Here is a 22,500-nt window from a genome sequence, read left to right as displayed (position 1 = left end):
TAACGTCAATACCCAATACCAATGACTAGGTATTGAATGAAAGCACCGATGACTAGAGCGATGCTCGAGACTTTTTTGGGTCTCGAGACTCAAAAAAGCATCGAGACGCAAAAAAGTCTCGAGCTTCGCTGGAATCATCGCCGACGAGAGAGGGGTGAACAGTGCAGATAGTACACATTGTTAGTAACGCGTGCGTCGCTCGCGCAGTATAGTCTCGAGACTCGGGACTCGGGACTCAATACGAGAAGCATCGACGACCAAGATTCTCGAGACGAGAAAAGCATCGAGAACTAAGTGGAGGTCGGGAAGTTCTCAGTCGTCGATGACCTGACTTCTCAAAACCTAAAGCATCGATGACCTTTTGGTGACCCGGATGCCCTCCCCTACAATGTAGGGCAAATTTTATCAGCAAAGAGCAGTTGCCAGATATTCTTGATTGCATTGGATTAGTCGTAGTATTTGTCTTGACGTGAGCAAAACATCTATTTCATTTTGAAGAAAATAAACTCAGTGTATAAATTTATACATAGACTAGTGGCTACGAAGCAGTCAAAATGAGATAATTTTACAATATCGGTCTATATCCTTTTGTTTTTATTTCGACAGGTCAGCCGTAAGAGTCGTGAATCACGCCGAAGAAAAAGGTCCAAATCAAGATCCAAGTCAAGGTCAAAGTCCGTAGAGAAAATAGCCGCAGAAGATTCAGGCCACCACTCCCATAATGATACCGATGAGTCGGTGCATGTCGAGAGACCTAGAAATTTCATTTTAACAACAAAAGATATTGATGTTGCCGCGTTTTCTCGAAATACCGATAAAAACAATAACAGAAACGACGACGTGGATTTACAAACGGACTCGGATACAATGGAACATTTCCTTTTGGAGCGAATGTCTGCGTCCAGGAGAAGTGTAAATAAAAATCAAGATTTTGTAACTGGCGAGGGTCCTTTCTCCGTTACTCAGATGAGATCTTCATACCGTAATCCCGGTGTTACTCAAGAGCCAGATGATGAAATCAGCGAGACAGAGAGACCACCCCTTTTAAATTTAGGCTCCTTGACAGGTGACACGCCTAGGCCTGATTATTCCCTTAACTCGAACACCCGAATCCTTGGGAGAACAGAATCGCTGGAACCCGAGCCAACCCCGAGAATGGATTACGATGTAATAGGCGGCCTATCTAAAACTGTCAACCCAAGCCCTAGAGTTGATTACAGCATGGATGCTCTGTCAAAATCAGCGCATCCACGTATGGATGAGCCGCCTCTGCTTACTCCCAGAGTCGATTATTCTTCGGAATCCCTCAATCAAGACAACCAAGAGAAAGCCAGAACAACTAGCAACTTAGACGATATCATAGAAATGGGAATGTCTCACAGAGAGGCAAGAAAATCTGAGCTTCAGAGAGCTTCGTCGTCGGAGAACGATAACTTTACTTTTGGTGCGAGCACAGCAAGAAAAGAGCTTTCATCAACACAGAATACATTCAGTGCTATGGAAAGATTAGATAATTTAGCAAGGTCTCCCTCACCTCCCCCACCACCTTCTGCCTCTGTCCCTCCCCCTCCCCCACCACCTCCTCCACCACCATCGTCTCTTCCTCCCCCCAGACCCTCCCCTTCAGGTTTTAAAGAGAAAATGCATAGACCTCCTACTCCTCCCCCAGGCAAGATTATCAAAAAAGAGGGAGGTTTTGACATCGATGATATCATTCTCCTAGGGGAGACGACTAATCCATCTACAACTTCTAAAAGTATAGAGGATAAAATCCCAGCTAAATCATTTGGAAGTCACGGCAAAGAAAGTGGTCTCCCTTTTATGGAAGAACTTCGTAGACGACAAAGTAAAATAGACGAGACATTGCTTCCACCGCCAGAACCATCGCTGTCGACGAGATTCCAGAGTCCAAGAGAAGAACAAAATGATGATGACTCGGAATTGGGCGATCCCTTTCGACGTGTGTCAGCTGTCCAGTTCGCCCAAGATCCCCCGGAAATCATCCCTAATGCGGATTATCCAGATAGTCCCACCCATGATCTCTCACCTCAATCGCCCAAAGAGATGTTTGGCGCATCGGTTCAAAACCAGGATATACCACCATCACAACCTCCACCACCACCTCCCCCTCCTCCAGGCCCTCCTCCACCACTCTCAGGGGCAAACATTCCTGTCCTATACTAAAATACTGCTATTATCAACAATATTATGATACTTTCCAGCTAATCTAATCTAAACCATGTATTCTCCTGTATTATCCAATAATTTCAGCTGTGTACATAGTGAGAGAGCGTATTAATCCATGCTATTTCCTGGCTTGATGACTTTGTACTCGGAATTGTCTTTATAACTTGCCATTATTTTCAAATTCAAATGATCTATCAGAATGAGAATTTTAAAAATCGGTATTTCATTCCATGTTGGAAAAATAAATAGCACACGAGAACGATAGAATGTACAAGAGTTTGGAAAGGAATGAGAGAGAAGAGAGAGAGAGAGAGAGAGAGAGAGAGAGAGAGAGAGAGAGAGAGAGAGAGAGAGAGAGAGAGAGAGAGATATGAAATGTTATTTTAAAAGGCTGTGTCATTGTTTGGTAATAATTTGTTATAAAATTGGGAGTATCTCAAAACATGATGAATGGATTAGTTGGAAACTGACTGACTTCGTTAATGTAAAGGAAACGATCTTTAGCGACATGTCTCAGAAAATGATCGTATTAAATGTGCAAAAAGACATAGATCTATAATCATTCTTTTCAGTTAATATAGTGATCTATGACAATTTTTTTTTCTCTTTTGGCTGGGGGAGAGGATAATTCTTTTTTTGATGTTGTTTGCTAATATTTTGAATTACACTATTATAATATCGGGATACGCATACATATTTATTGTCGATTTGTAAAATCTAATGTTGTAATAAACATAAAAAAGAGAAAATAGATATGCATGATGTAAACAGCGAATGTTGAAAGACTGTTTTGTGTGATATTGATGATCGTAATTTTGAAATGAGCATGTCTGTCATTCAAATACTTAAAGTGTTCAATCAAATAGTTGATTATCGGTGAGTTTTTTATGTTATATCATACTTGTACATCGACATTGATTTCTTCAACTCAAAACTATCTATCAAATTCAGTATTTTTATTTGATAATGATTACATGTTATTATGTTCATTTAAAACTTATTTTTCACCATTATGTAGATCTTTAAAACTATGCATCACTACTTACAAATTATTTCGTAATTTATTAAAAATAATGACTTATATATATTTTTAAAAACATATTATAGAAAAGAAGAATTTCTTAAATTGGAACAATTGATCTTTTTTTCAAATTTATACTTTTGTCTTTACAAAAACGTTCCTCTTATTGTAATTTATTTTTTCAAAGTGAATGCCGTCTATTAGAGAATAAAATATTTGATAAGTCTAATAACGCTGTCACCATCATATCATTTTCTAATCAGATCCTGTCTCAGTTGAAAATGAATGTAATATTTTGTTCACTCAGCTTTTAAAGATATAAAATGTCTCAAAAGAGAAAAATCGGTGACTGAAAATGGAATTATATATATATATATATATATATATATATATATATATATATATATATATTATATTTATATATATTCCGATAATTGCTTGTCTATTTTCAATATTTCTGATTAAGATCCTGTCTCAGATATAAATTGATTTCGTATTGTGTTCATTAAACCTTTTAAAATATTGAAAATTTCAACAGTGTCATCATTTACAAACAGAAAAAAATTATCGATTCTAATTATAACCTTTGACTTGAGAATGTAAATATTTGATAATATGGATTAGATAAAATATATTTAAAAAAACAAAACAAACAATAACGCAGTTGATTCAAATGGTGCTTACTTAAATAGCAAATTATTCGGCAAATGCAAAATAGCTTACATCTCCACATTGAGGGTAATATAATGCAGGGAAAATTGTTCCAATTTCGGTATCCTTTTAGTATTTTGTTTTCCCATGTGTGTAAAAGCCATACCCAAATGATGTGTGGATCCGATTAAAAAATTAACCAAATCATCAGCTCCCAGTCATATTTCTGGAGCCCAGTTGCTCAACTTGTAAGTAGAGCATTCAACTCACACTCAAGCGGACCCAAGATTAATTTTTCCTCTGATCTCCGGACAGTGATTAAGTAGCTGGGATGGGTTTAATCTAGGGGAAATGCGCTTCGAGAACGACGTACTCCTGGGTGGGGATCCTGACCTCCCATAGCGGGCAGGGGGGTCCATGCTGTGTCTTCTATCCCCCTATGTCTGTTTTCCAACATGCTTTCTGTCTTTGTCTTGGAATGAGATTACTTGGTTTTCTCCTGGCTCTGGCCGGAGTCCTGGCTGGGATGGATACAGTCAAATGCATAGTTATTGCTTTGAGAGATGATAATTTTTCCTTGTAAATCATCTCTCTGTTATGTATTATTATATTTGTTATTTTTAATGTATAATGTAAGCATCTGAGTGTATTCCTCTTTGTTGGATTTTGTGCTTGTGTCCGGATGAGACTTATAGGTGATCTCAAGCTAAGTACATTGGTGGTAAGCTCTTGGAATCTACATCTGATCCCTATTTGTTCCCAGTTCCTTGTCTTACTTTCTCTTGGGTGCTTTAATTGTAATTCTAGAACTTTTTACGATCCCATTTTCTTTCTTTTTACTGGCGCTGATATAACCTAAATGTGTTGCAAGCGCCGTAAAACCCTTAAAAACAAACAAACAACAAACGACGTGCTCGACGGATTGATTGCAAGGAAATACAACCATCGTGAAGCACGAAATAAAATGGGATTAATTCCATTGGCCTTATTGCTCAAAAGTAAGGTACGTTCTGCTACTTACAATATTATTATTATGATAAGCTATTCTGCCGTATAGATAGTATGCGCTTGGCTAAGAAGAAACTCACAGCATTGCCATCCGGACCAACACACAAAACAATAGTGTAACCTTGAATGTTTATAGTCTGGTTAATACAGTTAATTGAGAATTATTCACAAACGTGGATGGCAAAACAATAACAAAGACCCGAGTGACGTAAACTTCATTCTATCTATAGTGCTGGTGGGCCAAGGTGGGCGGAGAGGTCAATGTGTTTTCTATCCCTCTATATAGAGTGTTTTTTTTCTTTCCATGTTGCTCTCTGTCTTTTTTCTGGATTGTTTTTGGGGTTTTTCCCCCTAGTTCTGGTAAAGGTCCTAAGCAGTCATAGGTAGAGATCCATTTTTTTTTTAGAAAGATATATCTTATCCTCTGTAAATTATCTCTCTGTTATGCATTATAATATTTTTGAATAAATCGGACTTTGTTGTCAACATTTGAGTGTATCTTTCATCTATGCCTGGGCCTGGATGGGGATTTAAGGTAACGCACATTCATGGATTGCTCGTGGAATCTTCTTTTTCTTATTTGAATCAGTTCTTTTACATTGATGTTTTTAACTTCAGATCTTCAGTGTTTCCCCTTTCGTCTTCTTTATTTATTTGCGCTGAAATGGACTAAGTAGTAGTGTCACAATGACCACAAATACACTGTAAAAAAACGTGTTTGTTTAAGTATTTTGGGCAGAAATAAATAAAAATTTAATCCAACAGGTCACAAATTCTGAAAGGTCTTGGGTTTGAAACTTCCTGTGAAGTCATGGCCATCTTTATCTAATTTTTTTTCCTGGCCAAAATGAAAAAAAGTGTTTTGTCAGTATTGTCATATTCCGAGGATCACGAGCAAAACGTTTTACGATACAAAAACAGGAAACTGCCGTGTTCTAAAAAAAAACCCTACATATTTAAAAATTGTTGGCCAGAAAATTCTTCCTTCAAACATATTGACTGAAATGACCCTCATCTTGTCAAAACTTCTGAAACCTCATGTTTGAGAGTTTTTGACAAGATGGAGGTTATTTTAATCGATCGATAATTGAAGGACGAGTTTTCTGGCCAAATATTTTGAAATCTGTGTTGTTTTTTTTTAGGCTAAGCAGAATATCCTAACCGCTCCAAGGGCCCTCATGACTTAAAATGACTACTATGATTTACAATAATATTCATACCTTAGTTTACTCCCAAATTATTCTATTATTATGCTTATTTCGCGGCATTGTTGTATAAAGTATAAATATATATATATATATATATATATATATATATATATATAATATATATTATATATATATATATACATATATATATATTATTATTATTATTGTAATATTTACCACATGTTGGAGTCAGTCTACATCGATGTTTCAGGCCTTTCAGCCATCGTCAGGACTGTGTGTTACTAATATATATATATATATATAATATTATATATATATATATATATATATATATATATATATAATATATATATATATATATATATATATATATATATACCACACATGGGTAAAGTACACACAACGATTTGATAAACTAGCGACATAAAATTAAGGTGGTCGCAAAAATTCCATTATCTGGTAAACGCTAAACAAACCGGGATTAATTCCACGGATCTTGTCGCTCAAAAGGACCGATGTTACTTACAATATTATATTATATTAATCTACTTTGTGTTTGCTCCCAAATCCTACAACATATTATGCTGGTTTACGAATTAAAATGTATGCCTAAATAAACATCAATTTATCCAAATCGCAAGTGACTTGTTTGTGTTTTGTACAAATGTTGTATCTATATTGGTAGAACTGGTGTTGAAATGACCTAATACTAAAAGTGTAAATAAAACCCTTAAGAACAAAACCAAACATACCCTTAGAAAATGCACGGTGAACATAAGTATGGCTTCCGGGTCTTGTGATACGAACAGACCTGTCTATTACTATAGTAGTAGTAGTATCGTTCGGCTACACTTCTATGTTCAAGGTATCAATCCAGGTTCGGAAGTCATCATCACATTTGTTGATGGTTTCAAATCCCCTTTCAAGTTTTGTCTCTGGGCAATCTAGTACGAGGTGGTTTGCATCTTGTGGTGCTTGGTTGCACTTTGCGCATGTTGGTGATTCTTGGAGCCCCCATTTGTGCATGTTGGCAGCTGTTCTTGTATGTTTTGACCGTAGTCTATTTGCAGCTACCCAGTATTTTCTTGGTTGATCCTGTAGACCTGGGAGACTTTTACAGGGATCTTCAATTAGTTCTCATCCTGTTGGTTTATTCCTTTTCCATTCCTCGCACCAGGCTTCTTGCGTGTTGTAGTTTTCTTATTATTGCTATGAAAATCCCGTAATGTAAATGTTGCTGCTCGAAGCTCGAAGAAATAAATAACAATGTGAAATGGAATGTAAGCTTCAATTTTATATACGAAAACAGATAAAATGGACGTTTCGGAATTCCCCGTTATCAACAAAACAGGATGAATGAAACACTACGGACGAATGGGATAATGTGGTAGTGGCGTTGCTAAGATGAATCATTCATCTTAGCAACGCCTCTACCACATCATCTCATTCGTCTGTAGTGTTTCATCCATCCTCTTTTTAAGCTTACATTCCATTTCACATTGTTATTTATTACGAAAATCCCGTAGAACTACGAATTTTTGACTCCACTCTGGGAACTTTTATAAAGATTTAAAATTTTTAATTCAATAAAACTTCTTGAAAAAGAAGTTCTGGTGCCAGAGCTAGCATATACAGGGGATAAAAGCGTACTTTCCACTTATTAAGGACACGTTGGTGAATTTTAAATTAAGCTCTGTCTACTGTGCTGTTATTACCCTTGAAAACTACGAATTTTTCCTATTTCAAGTGGCCGGGTGGGTCCGCGACTGTGCACGAATCTGCTGACGAGTTCGTCGCCTGGATTGAGCATTGCAGTGTGAGACCATTAGAAGCTGTTGCTGCCTTCGTGGCGTTTGACCCCTATTTTGAGTCCCGCTCCGAACAGCACAAAGTTGAGTTCCGTGAAACGGTTCTTTACTCACATTCTCTCACTACACTTCGGTGTAAAATGAGTACCTGATTGGTAACAGTGTCATGTTCAAGAGCAAACTATCAATGTGCTTAGTTTGAGATCGCTTTAAAGTCTCATCCAGATACCAGCGCATGATCCCACTTAAAAGGGTTAAATTCAAATGTTCACAAAATATATTCAAAACGAAAAAAAAACTTTCCCTACATAACAGATATTGTGTACAAGTAAAAAAAGATCATTTCCAAAAACTAATACTATACATTTGACTATGTTCCTCTCGGGCCAAGGACATTCCAAGACAAGGACAGAAAGCAAAATCGTAAATGAAAAAAAACAAAACAGATATTCGGGAATAGAAGCCACAACAAAAGTGGCCCCTCTGTTCACTATGGGAGGTTTTTAAAAATCACACCCCAACATACTGAGTCAACACACCAAATCACTGTATTGTTATAAATATAGTATATTATCGGTTTATATCATAATAATATTTATGCATCTTCATTGCTGATATCCATGGAATATTGAATCATCAAAACATAACAAGAAAAGATACAGATTGTTTGTTTGTTGCTTTAGGTCTCTTCCAACACAATTGAGGTTATATGAGAGACCGCTGAAACAAAAAAACAAGCAATCTAACAAAAATAGTACAAATGTAAATCAAAATCATAACCTAAAGATATCATAAGCTAAACTATAAATAACCAAGAACAAACAGGCAGAAGATTTACAGAAAAAAAAAATCCCCTGTCAAAAATACAATCACAAACCAAAGAAGCAGGATAGGCTAGTAACGAGAAGAAGAAACGACATCACTATCGGATCGTACACCCATGCGAACATCATAGGTATATGATTCAAGGGTGATGCTCCCATCCAACCACCCGCAGATACAGATTGTAGTGATAATAACAATAACATAATATTATAACATTACGAAACAGTCTATAAGTCATCATAAGATTTGGCATCTCGTGTGTAACATAAAATAATATTACAATGACAGAACCAAGAACAACCCCAAAAATATATATTATATAAAGAATGACCAGTGAAGCTAATATCGCTTAAACTCAAGACGGTGAATAACCAATTTATTACCAAAATATTATACCCTTTCTACGACCATAGTCAGAAATCTAAAGTACTCTGAAAAACAAAATAAAACACTTTATATAAATTTTGGCCAGAAAATCCGTACTTCAAATATAAATCAATTAAAATGACCCGCATCTTGTCAAAATCTCTCAAACCTGGGATTTAAAAAAAAAGTCCAAGGTTAGAAAAAGTTTGACGGGATGAGAGTCATTCTAATCGATCGATATTTGAGGGGAGAGTTTTCTGGCCAATTTTTTTTCATGTGTCTTTTTTGTTTTCAGACGACGGCAGCATATTCAGAAATGATATTTTAGTGTGCAAAAGATGATTTTTTAAAATAATTTAAACCGTGCAGATATCTAGGTGAATGAGAAACATTCGAAATAAAGTGCAATATCTCATATATCTCTGTATTTTTTTTAAAAGGGGAAGAAGTTGAATGTAAGTCTGTGTCAACAACATGGCTTGAATGTTTTTGGGTTTTAGAATATTATTTCTACTACCTACTTAAACAATTAATATAAAATGCAAACATAGAACTGAACTTACTCTGTTTCAGACATCTGTATAAAACCCTGATGACCAGTAAGTAACAAATTGTACAATGACTTCCAATATGCATTTCCTGCGTATTGTCTATAAGGAATGTTATGAATTGTATCAGAGTTTTCAATCAACATCATCATCACGATCATCATCATCGTCATCATCATTATCGTCACCATCATCATCATCACCGTCATCACCCATCACTATTATCATTAAATGCTATTAATTATCGATATAATTAGTTTTGTTGTCAAATCTGCAGAATTTTTTGTTTCGATTGAACATTGAATTTAGATAAACATTTTTTTAAAAACTAATAATTAAAAGATTGACGCTCAAAAAAATACTCACACACACTCACATCTAACTGCTACCCTTATGGAAAATGATCACGGTCTGGGCCTGGGCAAACCAAGTCGTCTCATTTTTGGACACTAACAGAAAACATTATTTTGAAAAAAAAAAAAGGATAGCAGCGAGGTGGAAAGAGGTAGAGGACCCAACTAGTAGCGCTACATGTTGAAATAATATTATAGGAACAGCAGGCCGTTGTGTACAACACAACAATGTTAATGTTAGTAAGTATTAAGGCACAATGGTAACAGCAAACAGGAAATGTGAAACATAATATTTTATCAAGTTATATAACGAGTAGGGAGGTCCTTAATAGTTTTCCATTATTGTACAATGAAACATCAAGAGTACTGAATACTATATCTATTTCACCGTCTCAGGGCTGTTGCTTAATGCTAGGGTGAAGCAAATAATCAAATCTGAACTGGGCCGAATTTTTTTTTTTTAAGTAGGCCTTCAGAGCCGTAAGACCCCTGGAACCGGAGTTTATCTCGGTTTCTGTAACGTGAAAGGGACAATAGGAATTGCTTGCTACCTTTTTGGATAGAACGCTAGTCTATTGCAAAATACTTTCTGCCAGATGGAACAGACCCAGCTATCCATTTACTGCTAAGTAGACAAAGTCGGACAAAATTTCGACTGCATCCGGGATTGACCTTGGTCCCTCTGCGTGTGAAGTGAGTTCTCTACCAACTGAGCAACTGGGACCCCCGCCAAAATGATCAGATCAATGAAATTTAGAATTTTGAAGATTTTCATTCTTTTCCATTCTTCATTTGTTTTCTTTTGTCTAACTGTTTAAAAAACTGCATTTGTTATCTTAAATAGGTGTTTGATAAATTGACTAAAATCCTATAGGTTGGACTGACATTTCAGAATTCATCATATCGTTCACCCTAACATAGAGCCGGATAGAGGCGATATGTCACATATACACGTCCATTATTGCAATTCTAGCAACAGTGAATATTCGAGAACAAAATAAATACAAATAAGCCATTTTTCCCATGATTTATTTTGGATTGTATAGATCAGGTTTCGTATATATTTGCGTGTCTTCAGAATTTAGGACATATTTTTATGTTTGTTTGTTTTTTAAGGGTTTTACGGCGCTTACAACACATTAAGATCATATCAGCGCCAGTAAAAAGAAAGAAAATGGGATAGTTAAAAGTTCTAGAACTACAATTAAAGCACCCAAGAAAAGGTAAGACAAAAGGGAATTGGTACAAATAGGGAATTGGTGTAGATTCCAAGAGCACACTTTCAAAGTACTTAGTTTGAGATCACCTAAAAGCCTCATCCAGACAAGAGCCCAGATCCCTACTAAGAAGAATACACTCAAATGTTTACAAATCGTATATAATATGTAAACAAATCATAATACAGTACATAACAGAGAGTTGATTTACAAGACAAAAAATATCATCTCCCAAAACTAACTATACATTTGACTGTTTCCCTTCCAGCCAGGGTATCCGGCCAGGGCCAGGACAAAACCATTCCAAAACAAAGACAGAAAGCAAGTTGGAAAACAGATACGACACATGTGTCTCATTAATGTCATTTCAGCACGAGGGAAAATGGCATGGTGAAATAGTTATATAACAATTAAATCACAACAGTCAAAGTTAAAGTAAAGTTACTTTGCAAGAAAAGAAAATATCTTATGAATAATTAAATCTATCCAACTGTTTCTCCTGTCGTCAACAAAATACCTAGACAGGGCCTGACGACACCGAATGATTTGTTTCCAAAGCAGGAGCACATGGGAAGCCTCATGGGAAGGGTGGTTGATATAGGGGTAACATAAAGATAGCAAGGATCAATGAAAAACCCACCACCTCAGCGTGTCAACGTATCATCATTCCCATACCTAAAGGGACATTTCCTCTAACTATTCTGCCCTATTCTTTTTTTTTCATATAAACTGATCGACTCATTCAGACGAAGCGCTACTGTTGGTGTCGCATATCCCCCCCCCCCCCCCCCCCCCACCACAAAAAAAAACAAAAAAAAAAACATTAATTTTTTTAATGATACCCTCTTGATGACGTATAGAGCATCTTCAGTATAGCTCAAAAAGCTTGCAAGAATAAGCAAAATGTATAAAATTTAGGGAAAACAAGTTAAGATGACAATCAACATGAGAGGAGGAATATTAAAAGTTGACATCCCGTCTTCATTGATTGTACACGGTTTCACTTTATTGATTCATGTTCTTAACTCACCACCTGCTAGTAGTTGAAAAAATCTGTAAAATATTATATTATTATTATTATTATTATTATTATTATTATTATATTATTATTATTATTATTATTATTATTATTATTATTATTATTATTTATTATTATTATTATTATTATTATTATTATTATTATATATTATTATTATTATTATTAATTATTATTATTATTATTATTATTATTATTTATTATTCATCATCATCATCATCATCATCATTATCTTCAATATCAACAACATCATCACCATTATCACTTTCTTTCTTAATCAGTTTCTTCTCTATCTTTCGCTGTTTTAAAAACATTGCAAAAATCAACTCTATCTGCATTTTAAGTTGCGCTGCCTACCCTCGAGGCAATTAATTTACCTGTTAAGTTTATACATTCAAAAGACGAATTTTAAGCTATTTATTAATAGTTCACCAGATAGGTAAGACCATATTATAATAATAATGAGATATAATGTTAAATACAAAGAATCTTCATTGAAGACCATTATGTTGACTAATTGTGATCCATTGTCTTTATACAGTATGACGTAGGGTAAACCAGATGTCTCAAACTGAATTCAAAGTTTATAATGATAAGAGATATGAAATTTTACTTTATCAACAGCTTAAAGGCTACATTCTTTGTTATGAAAAAAAAACACCAAGCATTTATATAGAGCAATATCCACTTAACGTGCTCAAAGTGGTTTACAAAGGGTCCCTAGTCAACACTTAGAATGCAGGACGGGACATGATGCCTGTTAGTGTTAGGCGATATTACAGCTTGTTTGTTTTTTTCCAACAGAGACAACACTGTTAACGACCTGGTACTCATTTTACACCTGAGTATAGTGAGAGAACGTGAGTAAAAAACTTTTTCCAAGGACTCGATTATACGCTGCCCAGATCGGAACTCAAACCCAGGACCTTCCGATTCGAAGGCGAGGGTTATACCACTAGACCACAAAGCTGTATTCTCCATAACAAAACACATGAACTTAACCCATGCCTTATTTTTAAAACTATAAATTCAATTTTCAGCATAGAACATCTAACTCACCCCGACATAATACCATTCCAAGATAGTGGATCGATGACATATCAGTTTAAATACATGAATTATACCCGAGAGAAACAAAAACAGTATATTATACATTCTAACAATAAACAATAATTGTATCAGGGAGGTTGTCATTGTGGTAAATGACATCGAATCACAGGATGTGTTGTGTCAAATGAGTGGTTAGTCATGGTCAAATCCTCTTTTGTTTTTTTTAAACCAGTAAACTGCCATACGCACCCTGGAAAAACATGCATTAAAAAAATTTGGCGAGAAAACGCGTCCTTCAAATATCGATTGATTCAAACAACCCTGATCAAGGCAAAATCTCTCAAACCTTGAACCTTGCTAGGTCCTGAGTTTGAGAGGGTTTTTTTTCTAAATTGAGAGTCATCTAAATCGATTGATATTGGAAGGATATGTTTTCTAGCCAAATTTTTAATGCATGTTTTTCCAGAGCACGTCAGTTAACTGGTTGATGCCAGATAATCTACATGCCTTATATTTTTATATGATTTTTATAATATATAAAATATCATATCCAAAATTTAAAAAAACATTTTAAAAAATTTTTTGAAGAATAAATAAAAAGAGAAAAAACCCCCCAAAAAAACAAAACATTCTTTTGTAAAAAAAACCCCAAAAAATGAATAAATAAGGCAATCCGTCATGGTATTATGGTAAAATGAGATCCACTATTCTTTGTTATATCAATAATCATAATATTTGATTACCTATTTTTTTAATTGTAATTAAATATTGACTTACATCATTGATCAAATACTAAATATACTTAAAAACCAAAGTGCCCCGGGCTAAATATGGTATGGAGTCCTCAAAGCAGATATTATGGATCTAAAATTAATTTTTGTCACGAAACTCTTAATTTTATGTTTTCATGTTTTTTTTTGGGGGGGGGGGGGGGGTTTGTTGTTGTTTATCTGGGTTTTTTTTTTTCCAAATAGCACTTGTTTTAAAATGGAAATTTTTTATAAAACATTTTTTTTAAAAACCCAACTAGAACATTGTGAAAATTTAGTAACGAATGAATATGTAAATGATCTGTTGAAAACCTGTTTTGTTCTGATTTGTTTGAAGCCTATTCTGGAATATTCTTTAGATCTTATTCTGAATTCTGTTGTGCTAATGCTGCTGAAACAGTCTCTGCTTCTAATGACAAAATCAAATAATCAAATAAAAAATGAAAATAAAAAGTTAAATACTGTTATAGAGCATAGACACATATATAAACAAACGTACATTCAAATACACGCACATGCATGCACACACACACACACACACACACACACACACACATAATATATATATATATATATATATATATATATAATATATATATATATATATATATATATATATATATATATATATATATATACATGTATGTGTATGGTTCTAATAATTCAAAAATTCTCTTTAAAATCTGTTACACATGATGACACCAAAAAGTAAGGGAAAAACAAAGTGTCAATCCTATTCTATAGCTCTAAATTATGTTGGTCCTTTTCCATCAAAGTTGAGCACTTCTTAAAACATTCGGTTAGAACATCACGAAAAATTAAACATGTTTTTCAAAAACTGTCCAGTGCATTGTCAATTTAAATGAATAAATAAATAAATAAATAAATAGTGAATAAATGAATAAATGCGACCAACTGTCTCAAAGGGCTATCATGTCGGTATGGACTTGCTGCTGGAAATAAGCAGTTACAAATATGAAAAGTGAGGTGAATGTCTATTCATTATGATTGAGAATAAATAGAATTTCTAACATCATAAAAAAAAATAACTAAGACTTCCCATTTCATGTATTTTAATTCTTGGTTCTCTTATTGTGGCCCGATATATTCCAACATAATATCGTTTTGAGACAGTGGGTCACAAATAAATAATTAATTATTTAATTAATTAACTAATAAAAAAAGCTTTATTCATCCATAAGGAAATATCATTAATTGTTCCCGACAACAAATCAATAATATAGCTTAAAACAAATTTTTCAAACTATTTTTATAAAAGCAGGGCACCTGATTCAAATGTAAAATCAAAATATAATTATGTAAATATTAATGCATTCGATGTAAGTATTGCATCGGTTGGGAGTTGCCCAATCACCATCCATCATGAAATGCACTTGAACATAAAGGAATGGATCATAGTTTCTGCACTTTTCACCCATCATTCAAATCAATTACAAAAACAAAGCGTGTTGATATAAAAGCCATTAATTTTAACTTGACAACAGTAAATGAGACCATTAAAGTCTAATCTTATCCAAACACACACATACACAATGAAAGAGTTTTGTATAAGGTAGATACAAAAGAAAATCCCACTTACAGAAAAGAGATTTTAACGCAGAAGAAGAGGGGATAGAGGGGAATGAGGGGAAATGAGAGTGAGAAGGATGGTGAGAGAGAGAGCGACAGAGAGAGAGAGAGAGAGAGAGAGAGAGAGAGAGAGAGAGAGAGAGAGAGAGAGAGAGAGAGAAACGGTACGATTATGGAAGCAGCATGAAAAATTCTGGTAGTGGAGAACATTATGATGGATATATTCTAATGTGGTTTATTGAGGAGTTTTGCAAAAACACCGTGTATTTTGTGCGGCTTTTACGACAAGTACCTACAGAATACTTTCATTCACTTTGTAAAAGAACAAAGTGTCCAAGCCAAGTTTCTTTCAGCACACAATGCCAGTGATTCATGTCAAACCTTATAATCCTAAATAAGGAATGAGATTCATATATTGTGTGGGGGTCCCGATAGCTCAGTTGATAGAGCACTCACTTCACACGCAAAGGGTACGAGATCTCATCCTGGATGTAGTCGAGATTTTTTTTCTGACCCTTCTGTCCACCCAACAGTGACTGGATAGCTGGGTCTATCAGAGTTGATGGAAAGTACTTTACATTAAACTAATGTCCTATCCAAAAGGTAGCAAGCAATTGCTATTGTCAGATCATGTCATAGAAATCGGGATAAACTCCAAGGGCCTATTGGCTCTGAAGGACTACTTTTCATATATTGTATCGTCTTACTGTATCACATTGTGTCGATTAAGATCTTATGCCATTTAAAAACCTTTAAATGCTCTGCATAACGTTAATGCATAGATAACATATTTCATAATTATATAAACACCATTAACTGTTAATTTGACAATGTTCAGTACATATCCAAGTTTCATATTATTAAATATCTAACAAACAAATAAAAGTGGTCTACTGTAACGAGAAAAAAAAATGGCATAAATGCTATCTTGTTAAAATCTTTTAATAATGCAATCATTTGACCATTGGAAGAAGGTTTGCAGGTTGATGATAAATACGTATTTTAAAAATGCATCCAAAGAGACAATAATTATAATTTATGTACTTGCTAATACAAATCCTGATAAGTATTAGATTGCTTTTTTTTTTGTTTTTGTTTTTTCGTTGTTTTTTTTTTTTTTAACATTTAATTGATTATTTTGAAAATATCCTTTCAGTAATAAAATTACTTTTATGAAAGAAATAAAGGTAATGGAAAATGTGCGTCGTAGTTATATCTATTTATTGTTTTATTTATTTATCTGTTAAATATTTGTCATGCTTTGTTTTTTCTTTCAGATTTAAACTGTAATAAGGGGCTTTATTTTTTTTCTTCAGTCAGATAACCATCTACAAATGTAATCATAAAGAAAACACGGGATTACAGAACTGGAGATGACTGCTGTCACAATTACGTCCATCCCCTTTTGATATAAGCACCGCTTCATCCGAAGTCTGCTCCAAGTTTGAAGAAATACTTAATCTTGGCACATTGGACTGTGTTAGATTTGATTCATGAAAGGTTCTTGCTCTTCTGGACCAAATGCTAGGCCGTCTACAAGATAGAAAAAAAAAAACATCGAAAATATTATACTTACAATAGAAATCAGCTAAAAGATAATTAACACTCATGCTGTGTGTGAAATGAGGAGAGATAAAAACAATTAGAAAACGTCTGTATATTAAATTTTAAACGAATTAACATCAATACAATATTGGAATGTTTATGCATCCTAAATTCAATTTTTTTTCTAAACATAATATCCTGGCAACATGTTCATCTTAATATATTGCGACATAGTTTGTCCACTATAGCATACAACACTGTAGGAAGCTTCCCCTAAACTTTTTAAAATCAGTTTTTTTTGTTTCCAGGATTGCATTTATTTAAATCAAGAAATCTGATGAAAACTGGGTATAAGCAAATGTTTAGTCCCACTTCAAAATTTCATCAGATGGTTTAATCGTTACTTCAATTACAGAGTGAGTTAAAGGCATGAAAATGGAATAGAGTGATAAGAAGTTACGTAAAACTTGATCTGGCAAAAGTTCTGATAAATGGGAATGGTGTAAATAAAATTCACTCATTAGAGGTTGTAGTAAAATGTTCATGATTAAAGAATTCATTTTGTTTCTTTTTTTTTTTAACACATCAAAACAAACGGACATTTCTCATTATAAATCTTAATAACAATAATAATAATAATAATAATAATAATAATAATAATAATAATAATAATAATAATAATAATAATAATAATAATAATAAATAATAATTATAATAATAATAATAATAATATAATAATAATAATAATAATAATAATAATAATAATAATAATATCAAATCTCTCCTCAGGAAATAGTATCTTCTTGGCTGACCCATTAAATGAAATCAAAAACATCATTAATTTTTAAAAATCATGGTTTGTAAATTTTAGTAGAAAACATCTATATTTTTTTTTTTTTTGTTTGCTTTAAAAAAATATTTTCAAATAAGCAGCGAGCTCTCAAAAAAAAATGGAGCAAATAGTTTATTCTAAAAACTCTTTCTAATTTCTTAAATCAAGCGCAGCTCAAATAAAGTAGCTTTTGCAGCATAGCCACAGGCAAGCTTACCTGATATGGACTGGAAGAACGAAATAAGTAAACAAATACAATCAGGGGACAATCTATTAAGACAATGAGCAAGAATCGAAGTATTTACCTTTAAAAAACATAACTAAAACCTTTCTTCACAGAAAACGTAGACATGACTAATATCAATGCGTGAACGTGTGTTAGTTTGAAAAAGGTAAAATATCTTATGACCAGAGGGACGATTATAGAATTGCTCTATTTCAAAAAACAAAAATAAACCAACAAACTTATAAATAAAAAGGGTGAAAAGCCAAAATTTGTAAATTACAGATCATCTTTGTTGATATTAATAACTTGCAAATTGCTAAACCAGAAAGTAGAAAAAAAAGTGAGGCCAGAACTCATGTAAAACTTGCAAGGTTTTCTACTGCATTTTAATTAACTTTGCATTTGTTAACGTTCAAAAGGGACTGATAATTAACATTCATAACAACCGTATTACTATTTCCCTTTTCCTTTTTTTTCTTTCTTTCTTCCTTTTTCCATTAATTTTTTCCCTGAAGATATTACCATTAATGATAGTGAGTAAGGTAATTTTCATGAATGAACACAACCCTTAAATTTACAATGTTAGGCCCTTAATTACAATACACTAATATTAATACTGTTGTCTTTTCCTCAGCTCTGTCAGGGGCCCATACAGATTTGATCTACAGCGGTGAAGTTACCAGGCCATAAACACTATCTTTTAAGTGAAAAATCCACGTTTTGTGTCAAGAATATGACAGAATTCTATTATTGAAGTGACCATTTCTCAGAATGCTCGGGAAAATAAACTTGACCTCTATTTCTCAGAACGGTTTCCGATCTCAAGATTTTTTTGGTTATTTGTGACAGTTTCTGTGTGAATGGTGAATGTGTATGCATTTTTTTGGGTTTTCTTTTGCAAGTGCTTGGGCACTCGGGTCTTTTATTCCCAACTTTCTGTTTTTGTTAGACTTAGACTTTTATCTTGAGTTTGTGGTATCCTGTCTTTCAACCCCTGTTCCCATCTTGAGACTTTGGCTTTGTTCTTTTTTTTTTTTTTTTTTTTTTTTTTTTTTTTAAGGGTTTTACGGCGCTTGCAACACATTAAGGTCATATCAGCGCCAGTAAAAAGGAAGAAAATGGGATAGTAAAAAGTTCTAGAATTACAATTAAAGCACAAAAGAAAAGGTGAGACAAAGGGGAATTGGTTCAAATAGGGAACAGATGTAGATTCCAAGAGCACACTGTCAAAGTACTTGGTTTGAGATCACCTAAAAGTCTCATCCAGACACAAGCACAGGTCCCAACTAAGAGAAATACACTCAAATGTTTACAAATCATATAATATAATATGTAAACTAAACATAATACAATGCAAAACAGAGAGATGATTTACAAGGAAAAAAATATCATCTCCCAAAACTATAACTATACATTCGACTGTTTCCCTCCCAGCCAAGGAACTCCGGCCAGGGTCAGGACAAAACTAAGTAATCTCATTCCAAGACAACGACAGGAAACAATTGGAAAACAGGTACGGGGGGATAGAAGACACAGCATGTACCTCCCTGCCCACTATGGGAGGTCAGGATCCCCACCCAGGCTTTGTTCTTTAAGTTTACTTCTGTTCTCTCTTTGATAGTGCAATGTGATGTGCAAAAGTGAACACGCCATGGAGTATTCATGAGAGCACAACTTTATGATAAAACCCATCTTTGTCAACAACATGCCTAAAAAACGCTAGCTTGATGATTCATGAGAATTCCCTGTCCACTCTGTTTGAGCATTAACTTTTGCATCGACCTCGCATCCGTAACCCATCAGCTACTGGAGGATAGCCGACCATTCAGAGAAATAGAGTTCAAGTTTATTTTCCTGAGCGTTCAGAGAAATACAGCCAGCCTTCTATTATACTTGAATTAGCTGTGATCATATCCTTTCTGAATACATTAAATCTTACACTCACCCTGAATATCTAAGTCTTCCAAAGCATCTTTCATCATGACATGACAAGCCAGGTCTTTTATATCAGCGTTTTTTATCTGTTCCCTGATGTGGGGCTGCAAAACATTCAAGAAGGTTAACGAGATGAAGGGCTGAAAGTTTCCAGGTTGAAATAAGATTATAGCCAAAGCCAAAAAAACAACCATATTCTAAAAAAAAAACTATGATTATTAAACATTTTGGAAAAAAAAACTCGTCTTCCAATTATAGAATGCTTAAAATGGCCTTCATCTTGCCAAAAACTCTAAAAACTATGACTTTATAGAAGTTCCAGGTTTGAGTGTTTTTGACAGGATAAGAGTCATTTTAATTATTAGATATCTAAAGGACGAGTTTTCTGGCCTAAATTCTAAACGCCATGTTTGTATTTCACAGTACGGGAGAATATTCTATGAATTGAAGCATTTGTAACCCAACACGCCAATCTGATTATATGTCGGAATGAAAACTGAATTTAATGTCAAAATAAAGAGGATTAGGAAATGAGATGTTTTGTTGGGTTTTTTTTTTTACGCTTAAGAAACAAAAATATGTAAAATCCAATTTTTTGTTTTTGATACAGTTTAGAGGCAGTTGGTCATAATGGAGTTTATATGGGACAGATGGCTCAGCGGTACAGTCTTTGCTTCGTACCCAAAAGATACTGTGTTAAATCACCCGCTGCGCTGTGTGGCCTTGAACAAGTCACCTCACCCTAGCTCACATTTTGGCGCGGCGCGGCACTGTGGCTGACGCTGGGTTATTCCAGTCTTCCCTGGAATAGACCCTAAACACAAATTTCCCCATGGGGATGAATAAGGGGAATTTTATTTTTATTATTTTATTTTTAAATTTTGAGTCTGGTTGCTCACTTGGCAGATTTCTTTTCTCAAGTACTAACTGGCCTGATTTTGTTTTTCAGGCCTCTTTATTCATAAACAGTGGATGGATCATTGGATCCATAAGAAATCATGGAAAGTACTTTCCATAGATCAGCAGCCTATTCGAAGGGTAGTAGGCAATTTCTTCAAAGCACTTTACAAGACTGAAACTGGGACAGACTCGGGATAGATAGAGCCTCTTGACACTAATGGACTAAATTGTCTTTATTTTTTTAAAAATTATTACAGAATTCTAAATGACAGAAACAATATTATAAATTTGTGTACTCATGGCTACCCTCTAACAAGAGAGATTAGACCCATCAACAAATCATATCTTTTAATTATTTTGATTTTTTAAAAAAAAAAGCTTAATAACAAAACCAGTAAAACTTGTGTTATGTAACTGTTCACATTAACCAAATGTTTGATTTCTTTTGTTTATCTGATTATAACTTAATTTTATTTATTTATATATTTTTGAGCAACATCAACATTAATATTCAGGCTGAATGAGTCAACAAGTTGGTTTATATCAGGAGAGCAGTAAATAATAAGAGTGGCATATCCAATATGTATGAGGACGAAAGAAAGTTTTAAAATGACAACAAATGTTAGCTAGTCTGAATTATTTCACCAAAAAAAAAAAAAAGAAAACAAAGTTAAAAAAAAAAAAAAAGAAGAAAAAAGACGCATTGTATGTGGGGTATTTTTCCTTTCCTTTCTTTTTTTTTTAAATATTTTTTTTTTTGAAATACCTGTGGATTGGCGACCATCAACTTCATGCCTCGTCTGACACAGTCTGCATGAAGGGATTTCAAAGACTGACTGGCTGTGTAGTCTAGATCTGACACGTGCTCCAAGTTTAATATAATGTTGCAAGGCTTCTCAGCTATTGTTGAGGCAGGGTGTGTTATTGGTAAGAAATATGGAGAGATAATAAGGAGAATTAGTTGACAAACTTGCAGGTATTGTCGATTAAAAACAAAATAGTCTATTGATCATTCTCCTTGAAGTAAAAATACATCAACGATATAAAGAAAATAAGCAATATATATATATATATATATATCATATTTTTTTCCGACTTGCATGTAACATCTCCACCAAAGAGAGTAATTTGTATTGTACATCTATAAATGTATTTCGCTCCCCATCATAGTATGTCAAAAGAATCATTCTGGAGCTTTATTTCAAAAGACAAGACTTTTTTACTTGCAAAATATGAAGGAGAGCGCAATTTTCTTTCCACTCAAATTATTCCAGACAATTTTGAAAATTGTATTAATTGAGTTACTTATCACAATACCGATAGAAGACTTCATTCTAATATATAAATGTAATTAACAAATTGAAATGAAACACTATCTGTTTTTTTGTTTTTGTTTTTTTTTTCCCTATAAGTATGTATGATTAAAAGTGACTGAATAAACTTGTGTTTTTATATTTCGCAAT

At 33.8% G+C, this 22,500-nt stretch overlaps 2 protein-coding genes across 12 annotated transcripts in view; one reads left to right on the top strand and one right to left on the bottom strand.

Annotated features, from left to right (window-relative positions):
* The window catches only part of LOC144973110 (uncharacterized), a 41,507-nt gene extending 37,957 nt beyond the window's left edge, over positions 1–3,550 (top strand). For all 3 annotated transcript variants that reach the window (XM_078915157.1, XM_078915156.1, XM_078915155.1), the window contains one exon: positions 607–3,550. In XM_078915157.1, the coding sequence (XP_078771283.1) occupies positions 607–2,184 (1,578 nt within the window). In that variant the 3' untranslated portion in view covers positions 2,185–3,550. The remainder of the gene's footprint in view (positions 1–606) is intronic.
* A 4,843-nt stretch (positions 3,551–8,393) lies between these two features.
* LOC144973106 (sodium-independent sulfate anion transporter-like) overlaps positions 8,394–22,500 on the bottom strand; it is a 118,035-nt gene continuing 103,928 nt past the window's right edge. For 8 of the 9 annotated variants that reach the window (XM_078915143.1, XM_078915142.1, XM_078915145.1 and 5 more), the window contains 3 exons: positions 21,804–21,937; positions 20,148–20,241; positions 16,819–17,132 (listed from right to left, as the gene is read on the bottom strand). In XM_078915143.1, coding sequence (XP_078771269.1) covers positions 17,080–17,132; positions 20,148–20,241; positions 21,804–21,937 — 281 coding nt within the window. In that variant the 3' untranslated portion in view covers positions 16,819–17,079. Of the gene's footprint in view, positions 10,484–16,217; positions 17,133–20,147; positions 20,242–21,803; positions 21,938–22,500 lie in introns of those variants that run through there. The other variant, XR_013645489.1, reaches the window with a different exon arrangement.

Source organism: Berghia stephanieae, chromosome 5, assembly GCF_034508935.2.
Source record: "Berghia stephanieae isolate SIO BIC M18660-M18661 chromosome 5, UCSD_Bste_1.3, whole genome shotgun sequence".
In the NCBI taxonomy this organism is placed as follows: Eukaryota; Metazoa; Mollusca; class Gastropoda; order Nudibranchia; family Aeolidiidae; genus Berghia; species Berghia stephanieae.
This window is presented reverse-complemented; position numbering and strand designations above follow the sequence as displayed.